This window comes from Callorhinchus milii, unplaced genomic scaffold (genome assembly GCF_018977255.1).
Source record: "Callorhinchus milii isolate IMCB2004 unplaced genomic scaffold, IMCB_Cmil_1.0 Scaffold12, whole genome shotgun sequence".
Classification (NCBI taxonomy): domain Eukaryota; kingdom Metazoa; phylum Chordata; class Chondrichthyes; order Chimaeriformes; family Callorhinchidae; genus Callorhinchus; species Callorhinchus milii.
The window spans coordinates 1,317,629-1,339,888 of NW_024704753.1; the positions used below are offsets into that span (position 1 = coordinate 1,317,629).

At 46.1% G+C, this 22,260-nt stretch overlaps 1 protein-coding gene across 1 annotated transcript; it reads right to left on the reverse strand.

The window, feature by feature from the left end:
* Positions 1-11,152: 11,152 nt before the first annotated feature.
* wnt7aa (wingless-type MMTV integration site family, member 7Aa) lies at positions 11,153-19,266 on the reverse strand. The gene is made up of 4 exons (XM_007903351.2): positions 19,091-19,266; positions 16,158-16,384; positions 13,338-13,609; positions 11,153-12,100 (listed from the first exon to the last, which is right to left on the reverse strand). Exons 1-4 carry the CDS (start codon positions 19,159-19,161, stop codon positions 11,621-11,623), a joined length of 1,050 nt encoding a protein of 349 aa, XP_007901542.1. The 5' UTR covers positions 19,162-19,266; the 3' UTR covers positions 11,153-11,620.
* Between the last annotated feature and the right edge of the window lie 2,994 nt (positions 19,267-22,260).

Genomic DNA, 22,260 nt, shown 5'->3' on the forward strand with positions numbered 1-22,260 from the left:
GACCACTGTCAAGGCATGCCCATTACATTACAATTGAGTTATATATCATTAGTTAATAAAGTTAAATACAACCTAGCACACACAGAGAGTAAAGAGGGAATTAACTGCTCCTGCCAGCAGCGGTCGTTTTCTTGTGGTTACTCAATTTAGTACTTACTTTGACTGATTTGGTTTCACAAAGTGGGATTGTTTTAGCATGAAGCTCTCCGGGACTGATTACAGCATCACACAGTGTTATACGACAACTGGCTCTGTACGCAAACGTCCTGACCCCAAGTCTGAACGGATCCCGCAACAGTGCTGATCGATAAAATAATAATTACAGTCCTCGCATTTGACGCAGCGACTGAATAATAATAATCCTCGCATTTGATACAGAGCCTTATCACGTCGTTGAGACGTCTCAAAGCGCTTCACAGGGTATATTGTAAAGTGTGGTGACTGTATATTTTGTGGACGAAACGCGGCAGACAATTGCGCACGGCAGCGTCCCCACAAACAGTGGTGGATCGAGTGAGCACATTTTTTGTTGAAGCAAAGCAATCTGCCGCTTGACTCACAACCGGGTTCCGACTTACTGCTCGGTAAACAGAGGCGTGCGTGTCGAGTAAGGAAACTTGCCTAAGGTTTCGCCCTAGTGGAGTGACTGTGTGCTTTGTGATTGAACGAAGCAGCCAGTTTGCGCTCAACAGCTTCCCGCAATCAGCCGGGGAGAGAATGACCAATTTTAGTTGGCGGGTGGAGTGGACGGAGGGGGGATTTGGCAACAGATAGCAGGAGAGAGTAACTTCCTTCGCTTTCCCAACAGAGCCACGGAATCCTTCAATGCTTGACCTGGCGAACGAGCAGACGGGACCTCGGTGTACGAGCTCTCGCCCGAATATATAAATAGGGATGAGCAGGGAGCCCACAGAGCGCATCTGTTTCATCTGCTCATGAAAGAGGTTAGTAATAAGCCCGGCGAGCACCCATTGTGTGAGTGAGCTGCTATTTGCATGCAATAAATACAGAGCCCGTCCTTTCACCATCTAAAGGATGTTGTGCGTTAATTGGTGCATTTCCGTAGCCTGTTGTTCTCCGGTTTTGTCTCCTCCACGTTGCCAAGTGACGAGTGAATCAATCAAGTCTGAGCAATTCTTCCCCCTATCTCACCCCCCCACCTCCACCACCACCCCTACCCCCCCCCCCCCCCCCACTCACAAATGCTCTGAGCGTCGAGTCTTTATACAGCCAACAAAATAAAATCCATTGCATATCTAATCGTCACATAGTGACGATGATTGACCAGTGTTCGTTTATTGTAAAAAAAAAGGCTTGAATTTCTCTTTGGTAATTAAATTATTTCTTCACGAGATTCCTTAGGAAGGTTCGTCCGCACTGTTTGACGATCTGGTGAATTCGTATTGAGAAATCTGTTTAGAAATTCCGCAAATTAGACCCCCCCAAATCTTCCCCCCAACCCCTGCCATCACCTGCCACCCCACATACTCGCTCGTGCACACATGTATGCACACATGCAAACACAAAGACGCACAACCATTTACAAGCACACACATACATATAGTATAATAATAATCCTTTCATTTGATAGAGAGCCTTATAACGTCATTGAGACGTCTCAAAGCATTTCACAGGTTATAATGTAATGTACATATAAATATACATGTGTACATATATGTAAATATACACACACACACACATATAGACACACGCTGCCAGCAAAGTCGCTGGCAGACATTTAATCCAGAAAAAAAGCAAAACCATGATTCAACATGAAATAAGTCTTAAAAACAACAAAGCATTTGGATAGCCCGGGTGTGTTGGATAGCCCGGGTGTGTTGGATAGCCCGGGTGTGTTGGATAGCCCGGGTGTGTTGGATAATAGCCCGGGTGTGTTGGATAGCCCGGGTGTGTTGGATAGCCCGGGTGTGTTGGATAGCCCGGGTGTGTTGGATAGCCCGGGTGTGTTGGATAGCCCGGGTGTGTTGGATAGCCCGGGTGTGTTGGATAGCCCGGGTGTGTTGGATAGCCCGGGTGTGTTGGATAGCCCGGGTGTGTTGGATAGCCCGGGTGTGTTGGATAGCCCGGGTGTGTTGGATAGCCCGGGTGTGTTGGATAGCCCGGGTGTGTTGGATAGCCCGGGTGTGTTGTGAACATTTGGATAAGAAAACAAGACCAAGAATTACAAAGATGCTACAAACAGTGTTCAAATGTTGCTCAGTGTCAAAATTGGTTGCTTGTTGACATGATAATTGGCTTAGGGGTGAACAAAAGTGTGTTCTGTATAAAATATAAATATATATAACACATGGAGGGTTTAATCTCGCTGCTGAACGCATTAGCTCTGTAAAGACGAAATGGTTTAACACTGTGGGAAAGGAGAAGGGAGTTTTTCTCTCCCGGTGTCCTGGCCACAATCCCCCAGATAAATTGTTCGTTCATCTCATGGGTGCCTGTGGGACGTCACTTTGCTCAAACTAACCACTGCATTCGCCTACAAAACACACAGTCAGTGTACTTTACAGTAAATCCTGCGAAGCGCTTTGAGATGTCCTCCCGATGTGAAAGGCACCGTACCAAATGCGAAGATTATTATTATCAGGAATGCAAGCTGTTTGCGGAGGTTAAATACCGCCTTGTTTTATGAAAATACTATTTGAAAAAAAACATCTAAGATTTGCCAAACATTTAACAGCTCGGGGAGAGAAGAATTGCAGTGTATAATTATACACATGATTTCGGCACTTACTATTGTGCTCACGATGTTACAGCGAAATGATAAAATGATAAGTTGCCGCACTCTAAGAACACGACGAGGGTTAGAGCTAGACTGGGCGTATAATTTTCCCTGGCTGTGACAAAGAACAGCGCAGCGAGCTGGGCAGAAACCTCCCTGTGAAGCTTGTGTCTGAGGAACGAACGTTTCTTGTCTTGACTCGTTCTCTTCGACCATTTTTCGGATTTCAAAACAATATCAGTGTATTTATAGGAACATAGGAACAGGAGGAGGCCAATCAGCCCCTCGAGCCTGTTCCGCCATTCTGTAAGATCGCAGCTGATCTGTACCTCAACTCCAATTACCTGCCCTCGCCCCATATCCCTTGATGCCCTGACCTAACAAACATCTCTCCACCTCAGTCTTGAAAACGTGAATGGATCCAGCAATATTGTGTGTTTGACACACGCAAAACCAAACCGTACATAGAGCCACCCAATGCTCCAAATTGTACCATAAACTGACACGATTCTAAAGGCAAATGTGCGAGTGCACAGTTCTGATGGATTTCTTTTCTATCTCCATCCCGTCTCTTCGACAAAAGACCTGTGGCTTAGAGCTTAAGTTGGAAACCACAGAACCGCGTAAGGTCTAGACTAAATGGATTAAACTTAGACCAAATTTCAAGAAACACAATCAAAGGGCATGTGAATTACTGTGCAAATGCCTCTCATATTTCTCTCTCTTCCCTCTAAATCTGAAAGCATTAAACAAAAGTTCCTTAATGCCTTTCAGGTTTGCAAAGACAGATACTGTGTTGTTGGGAACAAGTTGGCGGCTTCATCCGTCATGCCTTACCTGGGCTGGCAACGTGCCTTTGGCTTAGAAATCAACAATCTTTTAATAGCTGATCTCTCTGCAGTGCTGGCTATTAACTGGCCCATTTCTGTAGCTTTGGGTACAAATGTTAATAGCATTCGGCCCCTTATATCTGTAACAATGGCTGGTCTCTTCGGTGAGGCTAAAAAGGCATCAGGTGAAAGTCTACCGGTCTCCAGAGGAGAGTATTCAAAGTTCATGAACCTGCTGTCAACTGCTCTCAGCCCTGATCAGTTGCACACACTCTCATCTCTGGGTCAGAATGTTGATGTGGGTTGAAGGCCCACATCAAGGGGCTGTTTAGATTGGAGCCAAATCGTTGCGTCACAAAACCATGAGTCCCTGAGAACCATAAATCCAATGTACAACTCAGGAGGCCATTCGGCCCATCGCGCCCTTGTTGGCTTTCTGTATGAGCTCTCTGTGTAGCCCCATTGCCTGCTCTTTTCCCTGGTACCCATCTCTCCTTTGCAGACAGTTATCCCATTTCTCGCTCTGTCTCCCTAACTCTAACCACTAAACTAGGGACCTTCCCATCAGAGCATCACACTGTTTCTCAAATGAGTCCCAGCATACTGGCCTTGACCACTCTTCCTGGCCTAACCTTTTTCTAACTCTGAAACTGTGGCCTCACAACGCCACAAACCAGCACAGTGGGAGGCAGTAGGGATGTTTAAAAGGAAGGTGGATAGATACGTGGGAAGGTGGGGTTTAAGGGTGTGGAGAAAAGGCAGAGAAACAGGATTAAGAGATCTGCTGTTATCTAATAAGTGTGTGGAGTAGTCTCGATGGCCTGAACGGTAATCTGTTCCTGTGATTACCTCCCTGGATAAAGAAACACTTCCCTCCCTCATCACTCCTGCACGTCTCCTTGTGGATCAATAAGGGAACAGTAAAGAGATCTGGATTGTCTCACCTTCTGCCTTAGGAGCTTAACGTGGACAGGGATGAGGCGGGGGAGGAATAGAGGGGGAAAGTAAACTGTCTACACACACACAGCACTCGTCACTTGTCAGTCCATCAGGCTGACGGGAAGCTAATCTGCTTTCAACTCCTGAGCCAGGAAACACCACACTTTCCCATTGAGTTACTATCAGGACCAAGCCAAGTCCGAGCTGGGCCTTGGGATGTGAAACAGGTTGAAAGAGGAGGTGGCTCGGCGTACAGCCAGCGCCAGTGGAGATGTTATACGCATGATTAATGTATACGCGTTCAAGATATCTCGCTCATTCAAAACAAAAAGCCATGACAAAGGAGATACGTGTTTATAATAACCCTTTCATTCTATTTCCTTAAGATTATCTTGCATTTGGTATAGCGCCTTACCGCTTCGCCGAAACGTTTCTGAGTGCTTCACGTAACTTTACCGTAAAGTGTAGTGACTGTACAGTTTATAAGGCTGTTGCTTGCACTCTCTTGAGCATCCTCCAGGCTCCTCTCTTTGGCTCCATCCATGGGGCTGGAGGGGAGAGGGGGTGGGCAGGTGGGGTTAACCGACATTAGTTCCCTGGTCCCATCTCCGGACACCTCTCTTTCTCTCTCTCTCTTTCTCTCACTCTATCTCAATCATTCAAGTAATCACTTTGTTGTCAAACTCCTGGTATATTGATAGACGGACACTCCACTTTACAGTAAATCCTGTGAAGCACATTGAGACATCTGACATGAAAGACGCTGTACCAAATATAAGGATTATTATTAATTTTGGGGGGTAGTCGATAATCCCTCCAAAAACAAATTTGAAAAATAATAATTTGGTCACTTCAATTGGGGGCGGACGCTGCTGTGCGCAATTGGCTGCCGCATTTCGCCCACAAAATACACAGGGAATTCACCTTACAGCATATTCTGTGAAGCGCTTTGAGACGTCTCGAAGACGTGATCAGGCGCCATAGCAACTGTGAGGATTATTATTAACATTAATCTATATTTGTGTTGAAGTTGCACGAACCAGAGGGGTAGGTCTGGAGTGTAAGCTGGCGCTGGGTATCAATCAGGATCCGAGGGTGTGAGAGACAGATTCCGGATTCCGTGGGCTTGCCCGCTCTCAGGTTGTCCGTGTGATATTCGCGAGGCTCCACAGCGCTGGGTGGAATGTGATCTGTGCAGTTTCACCGGACGGGCTGGGATAGACGTCGTCTACGGGAGATGACAAACCTGGGGAAATAATGGGAGCCGGGGTTGGCACTAAAAGCTTCCCGCAATCTGTTATGTGAATTTTTCACACTGGAAATCCTGCAGTTTTCAGCCCAGGACGGCTGAGTGCGAGACACTGGCTCCGAGAGAGAGACGTTCTGCTTTGTGTCAGCCGCTGAGCTGCACCTTTCGCTCTTCTATACCAGCCAAAAGCGAGTGTGGTTCGAGGGCTGTCTCTGAGGCTTTGACCATTTATTAGGAGACATCTCCGAGGTCCCAAAATTCCACCCAGTCTTAGCCTGTGAGGCTATTTTTTTGCCTTCAACTGGTTGGAATCGCGGCAAATTTCGCCCACAAAATACACAGTCAATCCATTTTCTGCAGGTTATAATCCCTGGATCATTCAATCCACAACTGTTTGTGGGACACTGCTGTGCGCAATTATTATTATTATAATTGGCTGCTGCGTTTTGCCCTCAAAACACACAGTCACTCCACTTTACAATATATTCTTTGAAGCTCTTTGAAAAGTCTCGACGACGTGATAAGGCGCTATATGAAATGCTAGGATTATTATTATTATCGTTATTAAATTAGTAAACCCAGTCTTAATGTGGGAGCCGGTAATTCCGCATATCTTAACGGAAAAAAGACCACGGTTTGTGAACTAAGACGGATTTGGGGAACTTTCCACAATTGTGCGCGCTGTTCGAATTGAAGAGAAAACCGTGTGACAGGGGGCTGAGACCGGGTGGAATTTGGGGGCCTGTGGAGGAGAGGGCAATTGGCTGGTGCAATTTGTCTCTTCTTTTCTCTCCCTGCCGATCGCCCCGAGACGTTAGACTTTCGGGACAAAAGGCGGAGCCGGGCTGTTTAGTTGTTTGATAGTGAACATTTTGCCAACGTGTCGTCGGGACTCCCTCAACGGCCTGGCAACCCTTTTCTAAAGTGTTTTGGGCGTTTCTGTAGCAACTTGCGGCCGGGGCTTTGAATAAAAGAGATGTCACAGTGTGGCAGACTGAGGCAAGAGCAATCTATCATTGGGTCATTACCCCTCCCCTCCCCATGTCCAACCACATCTCGGAATGACGTTCACGGCAAGCTGATCACAGTGGACACTTGCGATATTTTGCCCCCCTCCCTCCCCCTGTTCTTTACACGGTACCATGTTGCGTGTTAAACGCTGCATGTTTCGCACCCCCCTCCCTTCCCTCCCTTGCCGAGAGAGCTACAGAATGAACGAGAGAACTGATCACAAGTCAGTCAGGGCTTGCTTTGTCTGGAGGCGAGTCTGTCCTAACCCGTCGTGCCTGCACAAACACACCACATCGCTTGGGGAGGAGGCTCCCAAATCTGCTCGATTCCACAATTAGACGTTTCATCTTGGTGCTAACCATGTATTCCATCCACGTTGTCAACTAGATTTTATTTGGAAAGGAACGACTCGAATTAGAGACCGATATTGATTGACTTAGTTTGATGCCAAGTTTAAGGGTTAAACCAGGCAACTCTTCGGTACAAAGGTAAAAAATTGGTGTCTGTCACGTAACAGAAAAATTCGAAGGGAAATAATCAGCATAAAAACAGCAAGAGATTAGTCTTTAGCGAGTTATAGGCACTTGTCCTGACTTGTTTGAAAGTCTGCAGGTTATGAGATTGATGAATGCTCCATCTGCAATGGAAACAAGTGCTTCGAACGCAGCAAGCGATACCGGGTTAGGAATCCTTGCAACCATACGTCCTTCAGATGAGACATGGAACCAAGGCCCCGTCTGTGCCAGTTTGGGCGGGTGTTAAAGATCCCACCACACGAACGGCGACGACAAAGGGGGTTTCTCTGGGCAAACGAAAAAATGTGGTCGCTCATTCCACGTCTGTTTGTGGGGACGCTGCTGTACGCAACTGGCTGCCGCGTTTCGCCCACAAAATACACAGTCAATCCACTACACAGTATATCCTGTGAAGCGCTTTGAGACGTCTCGACGACGTGATAAGGCACTACATTAAATTTAAGGATTATTATTATTATTGTTGGCCAACAATCCTCCAACTAAAATTAGTCATTCGCTTCAAGGCTGTTGCTGCGATCTTGTGGTGCATAAATTGAGGGCGTCGTTTCTTTACAAGTACACACTCACTACACTTGACGAGACAGCAGTTACCTGCGAAGCGCTTTGAGATGTTGCAGCATTAAGGTGGCGTAGCAAATGCAAGGCTTATTATCGATGTAGCTATCGGCCAAGTAAGGCGGTGCTTTCCTTTCAAACGATAACTCACACTTATACCTCATCTTTCATATGAAGGATAACACCTCAAAAGCGTTTCACAGAGACAGAGACGCGGAGTGAACAGTGTGGTCAGGAGACCAAAAACGTGATTGAAAAGGCAGGACTTTAGGAGGCTAGAGTCAGCAAACAATTACAATCCAATCTCTCTCTTCTCTCTTTGCTCTTTGTTTAGGGGATCAGATGGTATCATACACATTGACATAACCTGCACGAAGCTTTTACCAATTTATTATAGTGAAGACCACGGGCTGAAATCTGTCCAACACTGTCTTTATTTCTGCGTCCTCTGCCTACAAAAAAGAGCCACTGTGTCGACTAATTACTTTGAAACCTTTCGACTTTATAGGCCCTATAAACAGCCCAAGTCTTTCTTCTTCCTCTGAGGCAGATTGACAAGCTGAGAACTAGACCCCCCCCCCCGTTCCGAGTGGCCGCTAGTTTGTGTTGAGCGTGTTGTGTATAGGAGGTTTTAGCTAAGTCAGCGGTTTAGAATCGCCTCGGCTGTTTTTTTGACCAGCGTGCTTTGGCGCTCGCATAATCTACAGCTTGTTTTGTTAACCCTGGATCTCAGTGGTATAATACTGCGGAGATTTTAAAGGCTGATAGACAGATGAGCATTGTGCCATTGAATATAGCACAAGAATATTAAATTCACCTGTGTTGTCAAGTGGTGAAAGGTGTGAGTGTGTTTTGTTGGTGGTGAAACATTCTTGAATTCCCAGCGATCTTGACAAAAGGTGTGTGTGTGGTGGGGGGGTGGGGGGGGAGAGGGTGGGGGTGTGTGTGGTGGAGGGGGGGTTGGCAGTGTTAAACCAGCCACTGTTTATATAGATAGCAGTTCTGTCTGTTATCTGTGGGAATCAGACAGTGAGCACAGGGCGAGTTTATACAGTCGCAGTCTATACGAAGGCAGTGACGGAATCAATCTGACACTTTCACAATATGAAGCATTATCTGCCAGCACACACAGCACATTTGCTGGTCCCGATCTCGCTGCTTAAATGACTGTCGTACGAGAGAAGCAATTTCCCAGAGAAAAAAAACCTGTCTCTCTTTCAAAGGATTACACGCGTATCGTGTTAATTCTGATTATGAATTCGGCCCAATTTTTAGATAATTTGCACTTTTGCCAATCTGTATCTTCACGCACAAACGCACACAAATACACACACAAACAGATGCACACGGACACACAAATGCACACAGAAATACACGCAGAGAACAACACACACAGAAATATATATACACACTCATAAATATACACATAGGCGCAAATACACAGACACACACAGATACACACATACACACCTAAATCAAAGAAATATATCGAGTTTTTTTGACATGTCTAACTTTTCGGATCTGAATTTCTGCAACTCCCTATGTTTATCAGTCAGTTAACCATTTTTAACGTTTGTGAATTCCTTTGTATCTATTACAAGTAAATCACACCTTTAATGCCTGTTTTTTTTTGAGAAAAGTACGGGTTATAGAGTTATACAAGCAGAAACAAGTATAAATAAAATTCATATAAAAATAGTCTCTTACAAAATATATTCTCTTAACCTATGTTTTTTTTTCCCCCACGGAATGGGGTTTGTCTGGGTATCGGAGCTCCGAAATTCCACTTAGTCTCAGCCTGTGAAACCCACAGGTTCCGTTCAGCATTACACACATAATAATAATAATCCTTGCATTTGATATAGCGCCTTGTTACACGGTTGAGATGGCTCAAAGCGCTTCACAGGATATATTGTAAAGTGGAGTGACTGTATATTTTATAGGCAAAATGTGGCAGCCAATAGTACAGCAGTGTCCCACAAACAGTTGGGGATTGAGTGACCACATTTTTTTTAGCGGGATTATTACGCCCAGAAAACAAGCTGCCAATCGACTAACAACCGGGTTCCTACTTACTGTTGGGTGAACAGAAGCGTGTGTGTGGAATAAGGAAAGCTGCCTCAGGTTTCACCCTGCCCGGGAATCGAAACCTGGTCCTCTCGCTCGCGAGGCGAGTGCTCCAACCACCGCACTGCGGGTTTCCACATATAGCCTTTGGCAATGATGGCCTTTCACCAAAGGTGTAATGCTGAATGGAATTACCGCCCACCTTAAAAAATAGCTTCAGAGTTTAAGAACGGCCAGCAGAATTGGGGACACTTCTTATTAAAAAGTCCGGAAACATAGCTTCCAAATTAAGGCTGCTAATATTTTTCGCAGGTCGCCTCAGAATGTAAGATAAAGTGGTCTCCCAGGCTAAAATCCGGTGGAATTTCGTGGCCTCAAATTTTATATTCTAACAAGTCCGAATGGTTTATAATTAGTGGAAAGGTTTGCAGTGGCAGGGGTGCGGGAGGAAAAGGGGTTTTACAGCAGTTCACACCGACCCATCGCAAACGGTTTGTTCTTCTTCCAGACAACAAACTAACAGCAGAAAGATTTACACACACAAAAAAGACTTGCTTTTATCAGGAGAAAGCCTTGCTCGCTCACGTTCACGTGTGAGAACTCAGCTCTTCTCTGAACAAAACCCTATTATACACAGCCCAGCAATCCCGGTCCTCTCTGCATCCAACAGAAATCACCTCGGCAAGAAAGTCGTCTTTCTTTCTCTCGCTCTCTCTCGCTCTCTCTCGCTCTGTGGAATTGTCCCAAATGTCAGTCAAAAGTACTTTTTTTTAAAAAATAAATTAATATTAGTTTTTTTTCTTCCTCTCTAAATATATTGTTAAATATTGCCATTACTATTTATTTAATGTACAGTCAAGCTTTGTATCCAAATGACACACTTCCCCTCCTCCCTCTGCCTCCCTCCCTCCCCCTCCCTCTCTCTCCTATCCACCATGGTGTTCTTAACAGCTGCGAAAGCACGCAGGAAAAGCAGGGAAATCAATGTCTGTGGGAAATGGGAAGCAATGAGGCTTGATGTAAGTGACTTCCAACTGGCAAGAGAAATGAAGGCTTTTCACCAACACACAGACTTAAATCTGCATAATCCACACTCAAAGGCAGAACTCTCCAAGGCACTTTGTCCTCTTTATAGTCTGTATTTAAAGGCTTGGGGAGGGGGGGGGTGGGGGGTTGCGGAGAGGGGTGGGAGGGGGAGGGGAGAGGGTTTCGCTCCCCCACCCCACACGCTTCGAGCCAAGTTACCCTCCCTGGGCTGTTCCGACGCTTCTTTCGCTCTGGATTTCTCTTCGCCAGCTACGCGTCAAGTGAAACGTCGGTTTGAAGTGTTGTGAATTCTGTGCGGCTGATTTACGAGATGGTGGAGTTTAGGGGGTTGTTTGTTTGTTTGTTTGTTTGTTTTCTTGTTTGTTTTCCTTTGTAATCCATTCGAAACTCCAAAAAGACGCGGTGACGTTTTATCGGGGACGAACCTTTTTTTGAAATTCGATCGAAGGGCGACGAGGTGGGGGGTGGGGGTCAATTTGAGCCAACTCTCGTCCGTCCATCAGTCAGTCAGTTAGTCAGTCAGGTCGAGACACTTGTGCAAACGGTGTGCAATCAGTCTCTTTACCCCCACCCCCCCCCACCCCCACGCCAATGGGTGGAGGGTGTGAGTCTCTCTCAGGCCCCGGGGGAGAGCGCAGAGGCTTCACTCTCACTTACACGTGTAGACTTCAGTCCTTTCGCTACAGGTGTTGCACTTGACGTAACAGCACCAATGGAACTTGCAGTTACACTGCCAGATCCTGGAGTACTGGTGAGTGTTGTAGCCTCGGCCACAGCACATCAAGTCACAGCTGTTATTCTGCAGGGACGTCTTGTTGCACATCCGCCCCTGGGTCCCGACGCTGCCAGTGATGGGGTCCTCCTCGCAGTAGTTGGGAGACCTCTCTATGTACACCAAGTCAGTCCCCATGGGCTTGCGGTAGGACATGGGCTTCTTGATCTTCAGGAAGGCCGGCCTCTTGTTGCGGTTTGTCTTCACCGGCTCCACTTGCACAGCCTCATTGTATTTGTCCTTCAGGACATAGCCCAGCTCCCTAAATTTGGGGAGGGTGGTCCAGCAGGTTTTGGTGGTGCACGACCCTGAGACCCCGTGACACTTGCATTCCAACGGCATGTTCCTCTCCAGGATCTAGGCAGAGAGGTAAAACATGAGGAGCTTTACAACAACAACAACAACTTGGGTTTATATAGTGCCCTCCACCCCGGATGGCGTCTCAGAGCGCTTTACAGTCACGGATCCCGGGGTCGAGCTAGGGGGAGGGGAAGGTGACCAAAGGCGCGGTCGAAAAGGTCTTCAGCAGAGACCTGAAAATGGGAAGGGAGGGAGCGAGACGAAGGGAGTGAGGAAGGCTCCCTCGGGAGATGTTGGCAGTGTTGATTCCTTCAAACCCAGATTAGATAGATTTCTTTTGGGAAATAACATTATGGGATATAGCGGCAACAACAACAACAACAACTTGGATTTATAACTGCTGTGAAGTTTATGCTGTTGTTGTTGTATATAGCACATAGGGAGTTCGGAACATACGTGCGAGTGACCGCGAACTAGGTGGACCTTGCTTTTTTTCGTCTTATGTTGGGAATGGGGGGAATGGACATCTTGGGCTAATTTACGATATTTTCAAACTGGATTTGTTGTGTTCATTTTCAAAGGTTTCCCCCGGCAAAATCTGCTCATGAATCAGGAATCTTCATTGAATGAAGTCCAAAACCAGGCCCCACACGAGGGAGATACAGTGGGTCGCCAACGGGTGGGGCAAACATTGTTTATGCTGTGAAGTGTAGTGTATTTTGCGGGCGAAGCGGGGCCGCCAAAGCCATTTTCATAGATTTGGATTCGCAAAGCACTGGTTGCATATTTCACTGTGGGTTTGGGGATTAACGCAACAAATCCAGTTTGCAAATACCGTAAATTAGCCCAAATAATTTTCTCAACAGTATGTGAGTCGGTCAACGGCAATAGGAATAAATCAACAGATCGATGGCAGGAGAGGCTGGGGTGAAAAACGCCCTTCGTCCTGTTTGATCTCAAACCTGCCAGTGTACACACCCTACGCTCTCCCCAGTACACCATCGAGCTGTCTCTCAATCGGTGCACAGGAGCAGCGTGCAGCAAACCAGAGACGAGAATCAGGTTACTCCAAAGACTCCCTTCTAAACCCATTTCAGCTGAGATGTCAGCAAATGTACAATCTTTGACTTTCTGCCAACCCCTGAGGTTGAAATGACAGACACCTGACAACTCACAGAATCCAACAATACCTCACCGCCAACATTTGCTGGGTTAAGGCAGTTCTATATCAGCCACTTATATTCGGTTTCAGCTTTCAGTCACTACGCCCAGAAATTCCGGGGGTCATGCTTACCTTGCGCCCGGCTTCGTTGTTGTGCAGGTTCATCAGGGTCCTGGCGTTCTGCTTGATCTCTCTGGCATCCACGAAGACCTTGGAGAAGCCGATCCCGTACCTGATGTCGGCTGAGCAGCCCCCCCACTTCCAGCCCTCCTTCTGGTTGTAGCTGCCTTGCTTCTCCTTGTCGCAGCCGCAGTCTCCCAGCTTGCCCTGGGTGCAGGCCGCCGTGATGGCGTGGGCCACTCCGGCCGCGATGATAGCGTAGGTGAAAGCCGCTTCCCTGCTCCCTGCCGTCACAACCAACCGCACGGCAAGTGTGAGTGGCACCCGCTGATATACAGTGCCCGTCCCTCACTGAGGATCCTCACTCTCATCCCAATTCCCTGCCCTCTCTCCCTCCCTCCCTCTCTCTCCCTCTCTCTCCCTTATTCCCTCCCCCCACCCCAAAAAAAAAACCCGGGCAAAAATAATAATAATCTTTGCATTCGATCTACGTCTTCCGAGACGTCTCAAAGCGCTTCGCAGGCAACACTGCGAAGTGGAGTGACTGTATATTTTGTGGGTGAATCGCGTTAAGTCAACTTGCGCCCAGCAGCGAGTGTCCCACAAACAGTCGTGGATTTATTTGGTTTTTTTTAAACAATAAAAAAAATGGATATGAACTTTGAGACACATCAAGTCTCCAAAAAAAATATATATATACTAATTTAAAATCCCAACAAAGCCCACTTGGTGGTTTCCATTCAAATCTGGGACAAGCAACTTGAATTAATGACGATAGTAAATATTGTATTGATCAAAAAAACACACACAAATACTTCCCCTCTAACAGCGGGTCACGGTGACACCTTACAGGAAACTGAGGGAGATTTGAGAAGTCAAGAAATGACTTATTGATTTATATCACAACATCAGATTATATCAGTGATTTTATCATCGATTTTTTTTTTAAGTCAACAATCGCCGTCCACGGCTGAAGTTTGACGGAAATCATGCGATTATCCAGGATCCAACCTGCCCTGGGAGTTCATTCCATTTTGTACACGCGCAATGGATGTTTTAAACCTTTAAAGTTTTTAAAACGTTTTAAGTTTCGCCCCACACAAAACATGCGGCCAATTAATTCACTTTAAAATGTTGAATTTTGTCCACGAAACATACACTGGATTCACTTTTTGATTTTTTACGTTTCGAAAGTTTTTTTTAAGTTCCGCCCCTAAAATGTACCGAGTCAATTCGCTTCGGAATATATATATAGTGTGTGAAGCACTTTGAGATGTTCCGACGATGCGATAAGGTGCTACATCAAATGCACGGATTATTATTATTAACTAATTACTCCTTATTTTGATTGTCTCTCGCACTCTTAAGGCAATGTTTAAATAGATAAAACTGAAATGTTTTCGGTCCTTGGACAAAGTAGCGTCACAAGACTGATCAATGCGTTGGTCAATATTTAACCGGGTAACCTGCAAAGTTACCTGTAACGAAGTTAACCTGAAAATTGACAGGAACTGAAGCCTCCTGAGCCGTGGCTTCACTTACGCAGAGCCCAATGCAATTTGTGGCCGTTGATCTGAGAATAATGCACACTTTTGCTGCGTTGCCTTAACAGTCCCGACTGAGTTTTGATCTTATTGCCTCGCTATTGGGGGCACTGCTCAGATACCCCTGTGATTGGGATACACCGCAGTGACCTAACACAAAGTAAGGTAGTGCCCACAAGCTCTCACTGTGAGACGATAGTGCGGAGACTTATAGTGAGGTTGAGGGTGCAGCTGTTTATGGTGAGTACTACACCTTCCCTGTGCTTTGAAGTCAGAAGTTGATAAAATAAACTGCGATAATTCCCCCCATAAAGTCAATAGTGGCCGGCAGTTTCCAAAGCACAGACAAGTAGTGTCATTGACAGTGATTTTATTAAGCTCCGCAGCGGAAATGCAGATAAAAAGTGTGTGTTGTAACTTGGAAACGCCGCGCTGTTGGGGTTAGGGTTAGAGCTGTGGGGAAGCTGGTTATCTGGGCTCTGGGTTAAATGGGGTTAAACTCCCCTGTTTCTTAGCGAAGGGGGAGGAGAAGCTATTACCCAAATATTCACCCCTCGAGCGACTTACTCCCAACAGTACGTTTGTGTATGTTACAGTATGTTCGTGTTAGAGTTACAGCTTTGGGACCAAATCTCACACACCCACTGGAATAATAATAATAATTTAGTCACTCAATCCACCACTGTTTATGGGATATTGCTGTGCGCAATTGGCTGCCATGTTTCGCCCACGCAATACAGTCAGTTAACTGACTAATGGATATGCTGTGAAGTGTAGTGACTGTGCATTTTGCGGGCGAAACGGGGCAGCCAATTTGCCACAGCAGCGTCCCACACACGGTGGTGGATTGAGTGACGAAATTATTCTTATTTCTTGAAGCGATTGTTACCCAAGAGAAGCGGCTGTGTTCTTTCCCGACCTTATAATGGGAATAATCCTTGCATTTGACACGTTTTCGAGACGTCTCAAAGCGCTTCGCAGGATATTGTCCGTAAATTTTGTGGGCGAAACGCGGCAGCCAATTGCACACAGCAGCGTCCCCAAAAACAGTGGTGGGTTGAACGACCAAATTATTATTGTTGTTATTTTTCGAAGAGATTATTATTCCCGGAAAAGCAGGGAATGAGGGGAAAAAGTCTGTTTTTTCCTGATCTTATGATAATAATAATAATAATAATAATCCTTGCATTTGCCAGAGCGCCTCATCGCGTCTTCGAGACGTCTCAAAGCGCTTCGCAGGACATGCTGTAAAGTGTAGTGACTGTGCGTTTTGTGGGTGAAATCTTACCCACGAGGAGTTCTTTCCCGAACACGGTCCTCTCGCCCAGCGCTGAGCAGTTCCAGCGGCCGTAACGGAACTGGAACTGACACTCGTTGATGCCCAACTGAGCTCCTTCCCCGATGACAATGATGGCGTCCGGCCGGCTCTGACAAATGGCCCGCTGACGGGGCGCCAAGCCCGGAATCTTACTGCAGATAATGTTCGCTCCCAGAGCCACCACCGAGGAGAAGCCACTGCAGGGGAGAGACACGGGGTGTGTTCAGATCAGAGACACACACACACAGAAACACACACACACAGACAGACAGACAGACAGATACACACACAGACACACACACACACACAGAAACAGACAGACAGACAGACAGATACACACATACACAGACACACACACACACACACAGACAGACACACACCACACACACAGATACACACACACACACACACAGAAACACACACACAGACAGACAGACACACAGACAGACAGACAGACACACACACACAGACAGACAGATACTCACACACCTCACACACAAACACACACAGATATACACACACAAACGCAGATACACACACAAATAGACACACAGACACATAATAATAATAATAATCCTATTTGATATAGTGCCTTATCAATCGTTGAGACATCTCAAATTCTTAATACAGTATATATAATTTTATTAAGAATCTCTCAATAACCCCCCACCCCCCCCCACCCCCCCCCACCCCCTCCATCTCCCCAACGACTCTCCATCCCTTCAAACTCCTATCGACCCCTTTTGTTGAGACAATATAATCGAATTGAAATATAAATTTAATAGAACTTTTTTTTTAACCTCCAAAACATAAATATGTTATGCCTTAAAAGAGCCACCGAATAAGAGAGATTGGGGGAGAAATTCGGTGTTTAATGGCCATTGATCAGCAGCGCAAGTTTCCGCCCTGAGAGACCGCAAACGTGCGAGGAAATAGCGAATACTTTCGTTAAAACGCGCAAGGTGGGTTAACGTAACCCTGATGCGCACTGTGTTGTGTGTGTGAGAGAGAGAGAGACTGCAATTTCATCTTAAAACTTAGTTATTATTATTATTTGTATTATTTAGCGAATCAGTAACGCAATAGAACGCAAAATATCGATCGCACAAAGCAAACCGATTATCCCAATCGATTATCCGATTATTGATCCCCCCCCAAAGTGACTGTTTTATCCAATATTGGGGTGAAAATCATCCTTTAAATATTGCTGTGTTCCCCCCCATCACTCACTGATTATTCCTCTTGTTGTATTCGCTCATTTACCCCATTCTCACCCCCACGTATTTCGCGCAATAAAACTCAACAGCGAACTCGCAAAAGGCGAGTGAAATTTGCGCCATGTGCAAAAGAAGAGAATAACATGATTCGCATGTGTAACGGGGGGGGGGGGGGGGAGCGAGAGTGGGGCTACCTGTGGGTCTGTCTGCCTGTGTGTATGTCTGTCTGTCTACGTGTGTGTCTGTCTGTGTGTGTGTCTGTCTGTGTGTGTATGTCTGTCTGTCTGTGTCTGTCTGTGTGTCTGTGTGTCTGTCTGTCTGTCTGTCTGTCTGTCTGTCTGTCTGTCTGTGTGTGTCTATCTGTGTGTGTGTGTCTGTCTGTGTGTGTGTCTGTCTGTGTGTGTCTGTCTGTGTGTGTGTGTGTCTGTCTGCCTATGTCTCTGTCCTTCTCTGTATTTCTCTTTTGTCTCTCTCTGTGTGTCTGTGTGTCTCTCTCTCTCTGTGTCTGTGTCTCTCTGTGTGTCTGTGTCTCTCTCTGTGTGTCTGTGTCTCTCTCTGTGTGTCTGTGTGTGTCTCTCTCTGTGTGTCTGTGTCTCTCTCTCTGTGTGTCTGTGTCTCTCTCTGTGTGTCTGTGTCTCTCTCTGTGTGTCTGTGTGTCTCTCTGTGTGTCTGTGTCTCTGTGTGTGTGTGTGTCTCTGGGGGACAGGTCAGTCGGTGTGGGGGAGACCAGGACACAAAGTGACAGCGTTTTCGCCTCTTTCTCTCTCTGCCTTAACCCCACACTCCGCTCTCACACACACACACACCCCCGGGAGGGAAGCGGGTTTCTGGGGCACATGTGGGAGAGGGATACAGACAGCTCCACAATCACATCAAACCACGAGGCGAATCAGTGCTTAATATATAACATTAATTTGTGGGATTGGACACATTTATAAGCCTTTGTCTGTCTGTCTGTCTGTCTCCTGTCTCTCTCTCTCTCTATGTCGGTGTGGAGGTGTACAGAACTCTCTGTGTGTCTCTCTGTGTCACTATCTCTCTCCCTGTGTCACTCCCTCTGTCTCTGTGTGTCTCACCCTGTCCCTCTCTCTGTCTCCCCCATGTCTCTCCATGTCTCTCTCTGTCTCTCTGTGTCCCTGTCTCTGTGTCTCTCTATTTGTCCCTCTCTCTGTGTATCTGTGTGTCTCACCCCGTCCGTCTCTCTGTGCCTCTCTCTGTGTCTCTCTCTCTCTGTCCCTCTCTCTAGTCCCTCTCTCTGTGTGTCTCTCTCTGTCTCTGTGTATCTCTGTGTGTCTCACCCCGTCCCTCTCTCTGTGTCTCTCTCTCTGTCCCTCTCTCTGTGTCCCCTCTCTCTATGTCTTTCTCTCTGTCCCTCTCTCTGTGTCTCTCTCTCTGTCCCTCTCTCTGTGTCTCTCTCTATCTCTGTGTGTCTCACCCTGTCCCCCTCTCTGTCTCTGTGTGTCTCACCCTGTCCCTCTCCCCGTCTCCCCAATGCCTCTCTATCTCTCCCTCTCTGTCTCTATCCCTCTCCCTCTCTCTGTCTCTCTGTGAATCAAACCCTCACAATTGCGCGAAGTAAAGCGTTGTTATATCACAGCGCAGAGAATAGGAGGACAGAGACGGAGACAGAGATGGGAACCACACAGAGTGTCTCCAACAAAGTCTCCCTCTCTCTCTCACACTTACCCTATCTTTAGGTAAACGATTCCCACGCAGAGAAAAATGTGGAACAGCCATCGTCTGTTTTTTCGGTTCATCCTGTCGCCACTTTCAGTGTGAAGGATGCAATCCTCTTCCTCTCGCACGTATGGATGGATGTGTCTGTCTGTCTGTGTGTCTGTCTGTCTGTGGGTTGATGTTTCTTTGCTCCCTCCCTCCCCAGGCAAAAACAAACACACCAACACACCAACACTCCCCCCTCTTGTGTGTGTTTGTGTGTGTGTGAGAGAGAGAGAGAGAGAAAGAGAGAGAGATCCCACTTGTTATATTGTCAAAAAAATATCCCAAACTGAATCGATAAAAGCCACACACACACACACACACACTCTCTCTCTCTCTCACAGATTAACCATCATCGGTATGCGTGTCACACACACTCACACTCACTCACCACTCACTCACTCACACAGACACTTTGCAAAGGTTTGCAAATAAGGGGGAAACTGTCCTTATTTTAAAGCACAGTCATTCAACACAATGCTCTCTCTCTCTCTCTCTCTCTTTCTCCCTCTGTGTGTGTGTGTCTCCCTCACCCAAGTTCCTATCTATCTAATCTGTTTGGGCGTGTTCGCTGGTGTAGTGTGAGACACACACATACCTTTTACACACACACACACACACTCTCTCTCTCTCATTCACTCTCTCACTCATTCACTCTCTCTCACTGTTATTCTCTCTCTCACTTTCATTCACTCTCATTCACTCAGACTGTCTCATTCACTGTCTCACTCACTCACTCATTCACTCTCTCTCTCTCACTGTTATTCTCTCTCTTTCATTCACTCTCTCATTCACTCAGACTGTCTCATTCACTCACTCACTCACTCTTCTCTCATTCACTCTCTCATGCACTCACACCGTCTCATTCACTTTCTCTCACTCACTCTTTCACTCTCTCTTTCATTAACACACACTCTCTCTCTCTCACCTTCTCTGGACAAGGACATGCGAGTGATGAGCGTTTATCACGTTATACTGACTGCTATCTGCCAACTTGGAGGCTGATTAAGTCTTTGAGTGGACGAAGAATATTCTGGGCTGGGCTGGGGAGGGCGAAACATTACTGAAATGATCTGGCAGTGTGACTTTTTTTTCCCATACAACCAAGTATGAAAAAAAATAGTTTTTTTTTAAACTAGAATCAAACCCTCAATTTATCAGAGCCTTTTCCCCTGACATAATCCATCCTCTGGCGACGCTCGTCTCTCTCTCTCTCTCTCTCTCTCACTCACTCCCATTGGGATGAAGGATGCCTTGTGTTAAAACCTCACAGAGAGAGAGAGAGAATGAGGGAGAGGGAGAGAAGTGGGGAGGGGGTGGGGGTTGGTGGGTGGCTATTGAATGTGGCTAAATAAAATGAGTCGCTGAAATCCAGGCTATGTGTTGACAGCTCTCCTTCCATTGAGCGTTTTTGCGCATTGGATAGTCAGGTTGTGGGACATAGCAGTCAGGGAGGTGAATGGTATATGATAATGCACTGCCTTTCTCTCTGTGTGTGTGTGTGTGAGAGAGAGAGAGGAGAGAGAGAGAGAGAGAGAGAGAGAGAGAGAGAGAGAGAGATAGATAGATAGATAGATAGATAGATAGATAGATAGATAGATAGATAGATAGATAGATAGATAGATAGATAGATAGATAGATAGATAGATAGATAGATAGATAGATAGATAGATAGATAGATAGATAGATAGATAGATAGATAGATAGATAGATAGATAGATAGATAGATAGATAGATAGATAGATAGATAGATGGGGAGGGAGAGAGAATGGTGTGTGTGTGGGGGTGAGGGAGGGTTCCACAGACAGACAGGGAGGGAGATATGTAGGTAACAATAATAATAATCTTGTATTTGATATAGCGCCTTATCATGTCTTCGAGATGTCTCAAATTGCTATATATGCAGGTTACGAGGGAGGGAGGGAGAGAGGGAGAGAGGGAGGGAGGGAGTGATAGAGGCACCCCAGCCCTTTCGTGTGAATAAACTGCTCACTAAATTGTCTCTATGGCTGGGAGTATTGATGCTGGTCAGTGTGAGTGTGCGATCCCTCATTCAGCTCTGGGACATGCTGTAAAGCAACCTGTCATTACACAACAATAAAGATAGGAGCTGAATATTTATATATATTTAAAATATTCTCTTAAGACCTTCCCCTGAATAGAAACTTGACTGGATTGCTAGGCAGCGGAAAGAGAGAGAGAGAGATTAGTCTAATGGAGCCCCCAGATAATTCAATGTGTATTTTCTGTGGTAATAATTCCAATCTAATGCCGACAATAAAACAATCGAATGAAATGAAAGGACTACATATTTTTAAATATATATTATTATTAAATGGATCTCAGCTTCCTTTATGTGTGGGTGGGTGGGGTGCATGGAATTCGCAGTTTGGTTTGGACTTACTGTAAAACCAAATGCTGTCATTTTTTTTCTTTCAATCCGAAGATATTCATCACTATTATATTGTAATTTAGATGTTATACAGCCACATAAATAAACTATAATATTATTAACAACAATAATAATAATCCTTGCATTTCATACGGCGCCTTTTCACATCATCGAGACGTCTCAAAGTGCTTCACGGGATGTACTGTCAATTGGAGTAACTGTGTATTTTGTGGATGAAATGCGGCAGCCAATTGCGCGCGACAGTGTCCCACAAACAGTCGTGGATTGAAGTGACCAATTTAATCTGGAGGATTGTTGGCCGGGACACCGGGAGAGAGAGAGAGAGAGAGAAACTCCCTTCTCTTTTCGAATGGTGCCATGGGAACTTTAACGTCCACCTGAACAGGCAGATGGGACCTTGGTTTAACGTCTCATCGGAGGGATGGATTAAACCTCATCGCTGACAATGTATAGCCAGAGCAGCACAGGACTTGCTTATTGTGGTACTTACAATAAGCAATAGCAAGGTGAGAGCAGGGAGTGGAGGGTTAGCACGGAGTACAGCCTGACTCACTGCATGGGAAGCAGAGAGTGTTCTTCTAAGGATTCAGTAAATAAGCCACATTTACACAGTGACAGGGAGCACTGACTCAGGTTATCTGGGATAGCTTGATAGTACAGACAGCGCCCATATCTACTCCAAATATTACACTGCAGCCATCTCAATCTGAGCACAAAGCAAACA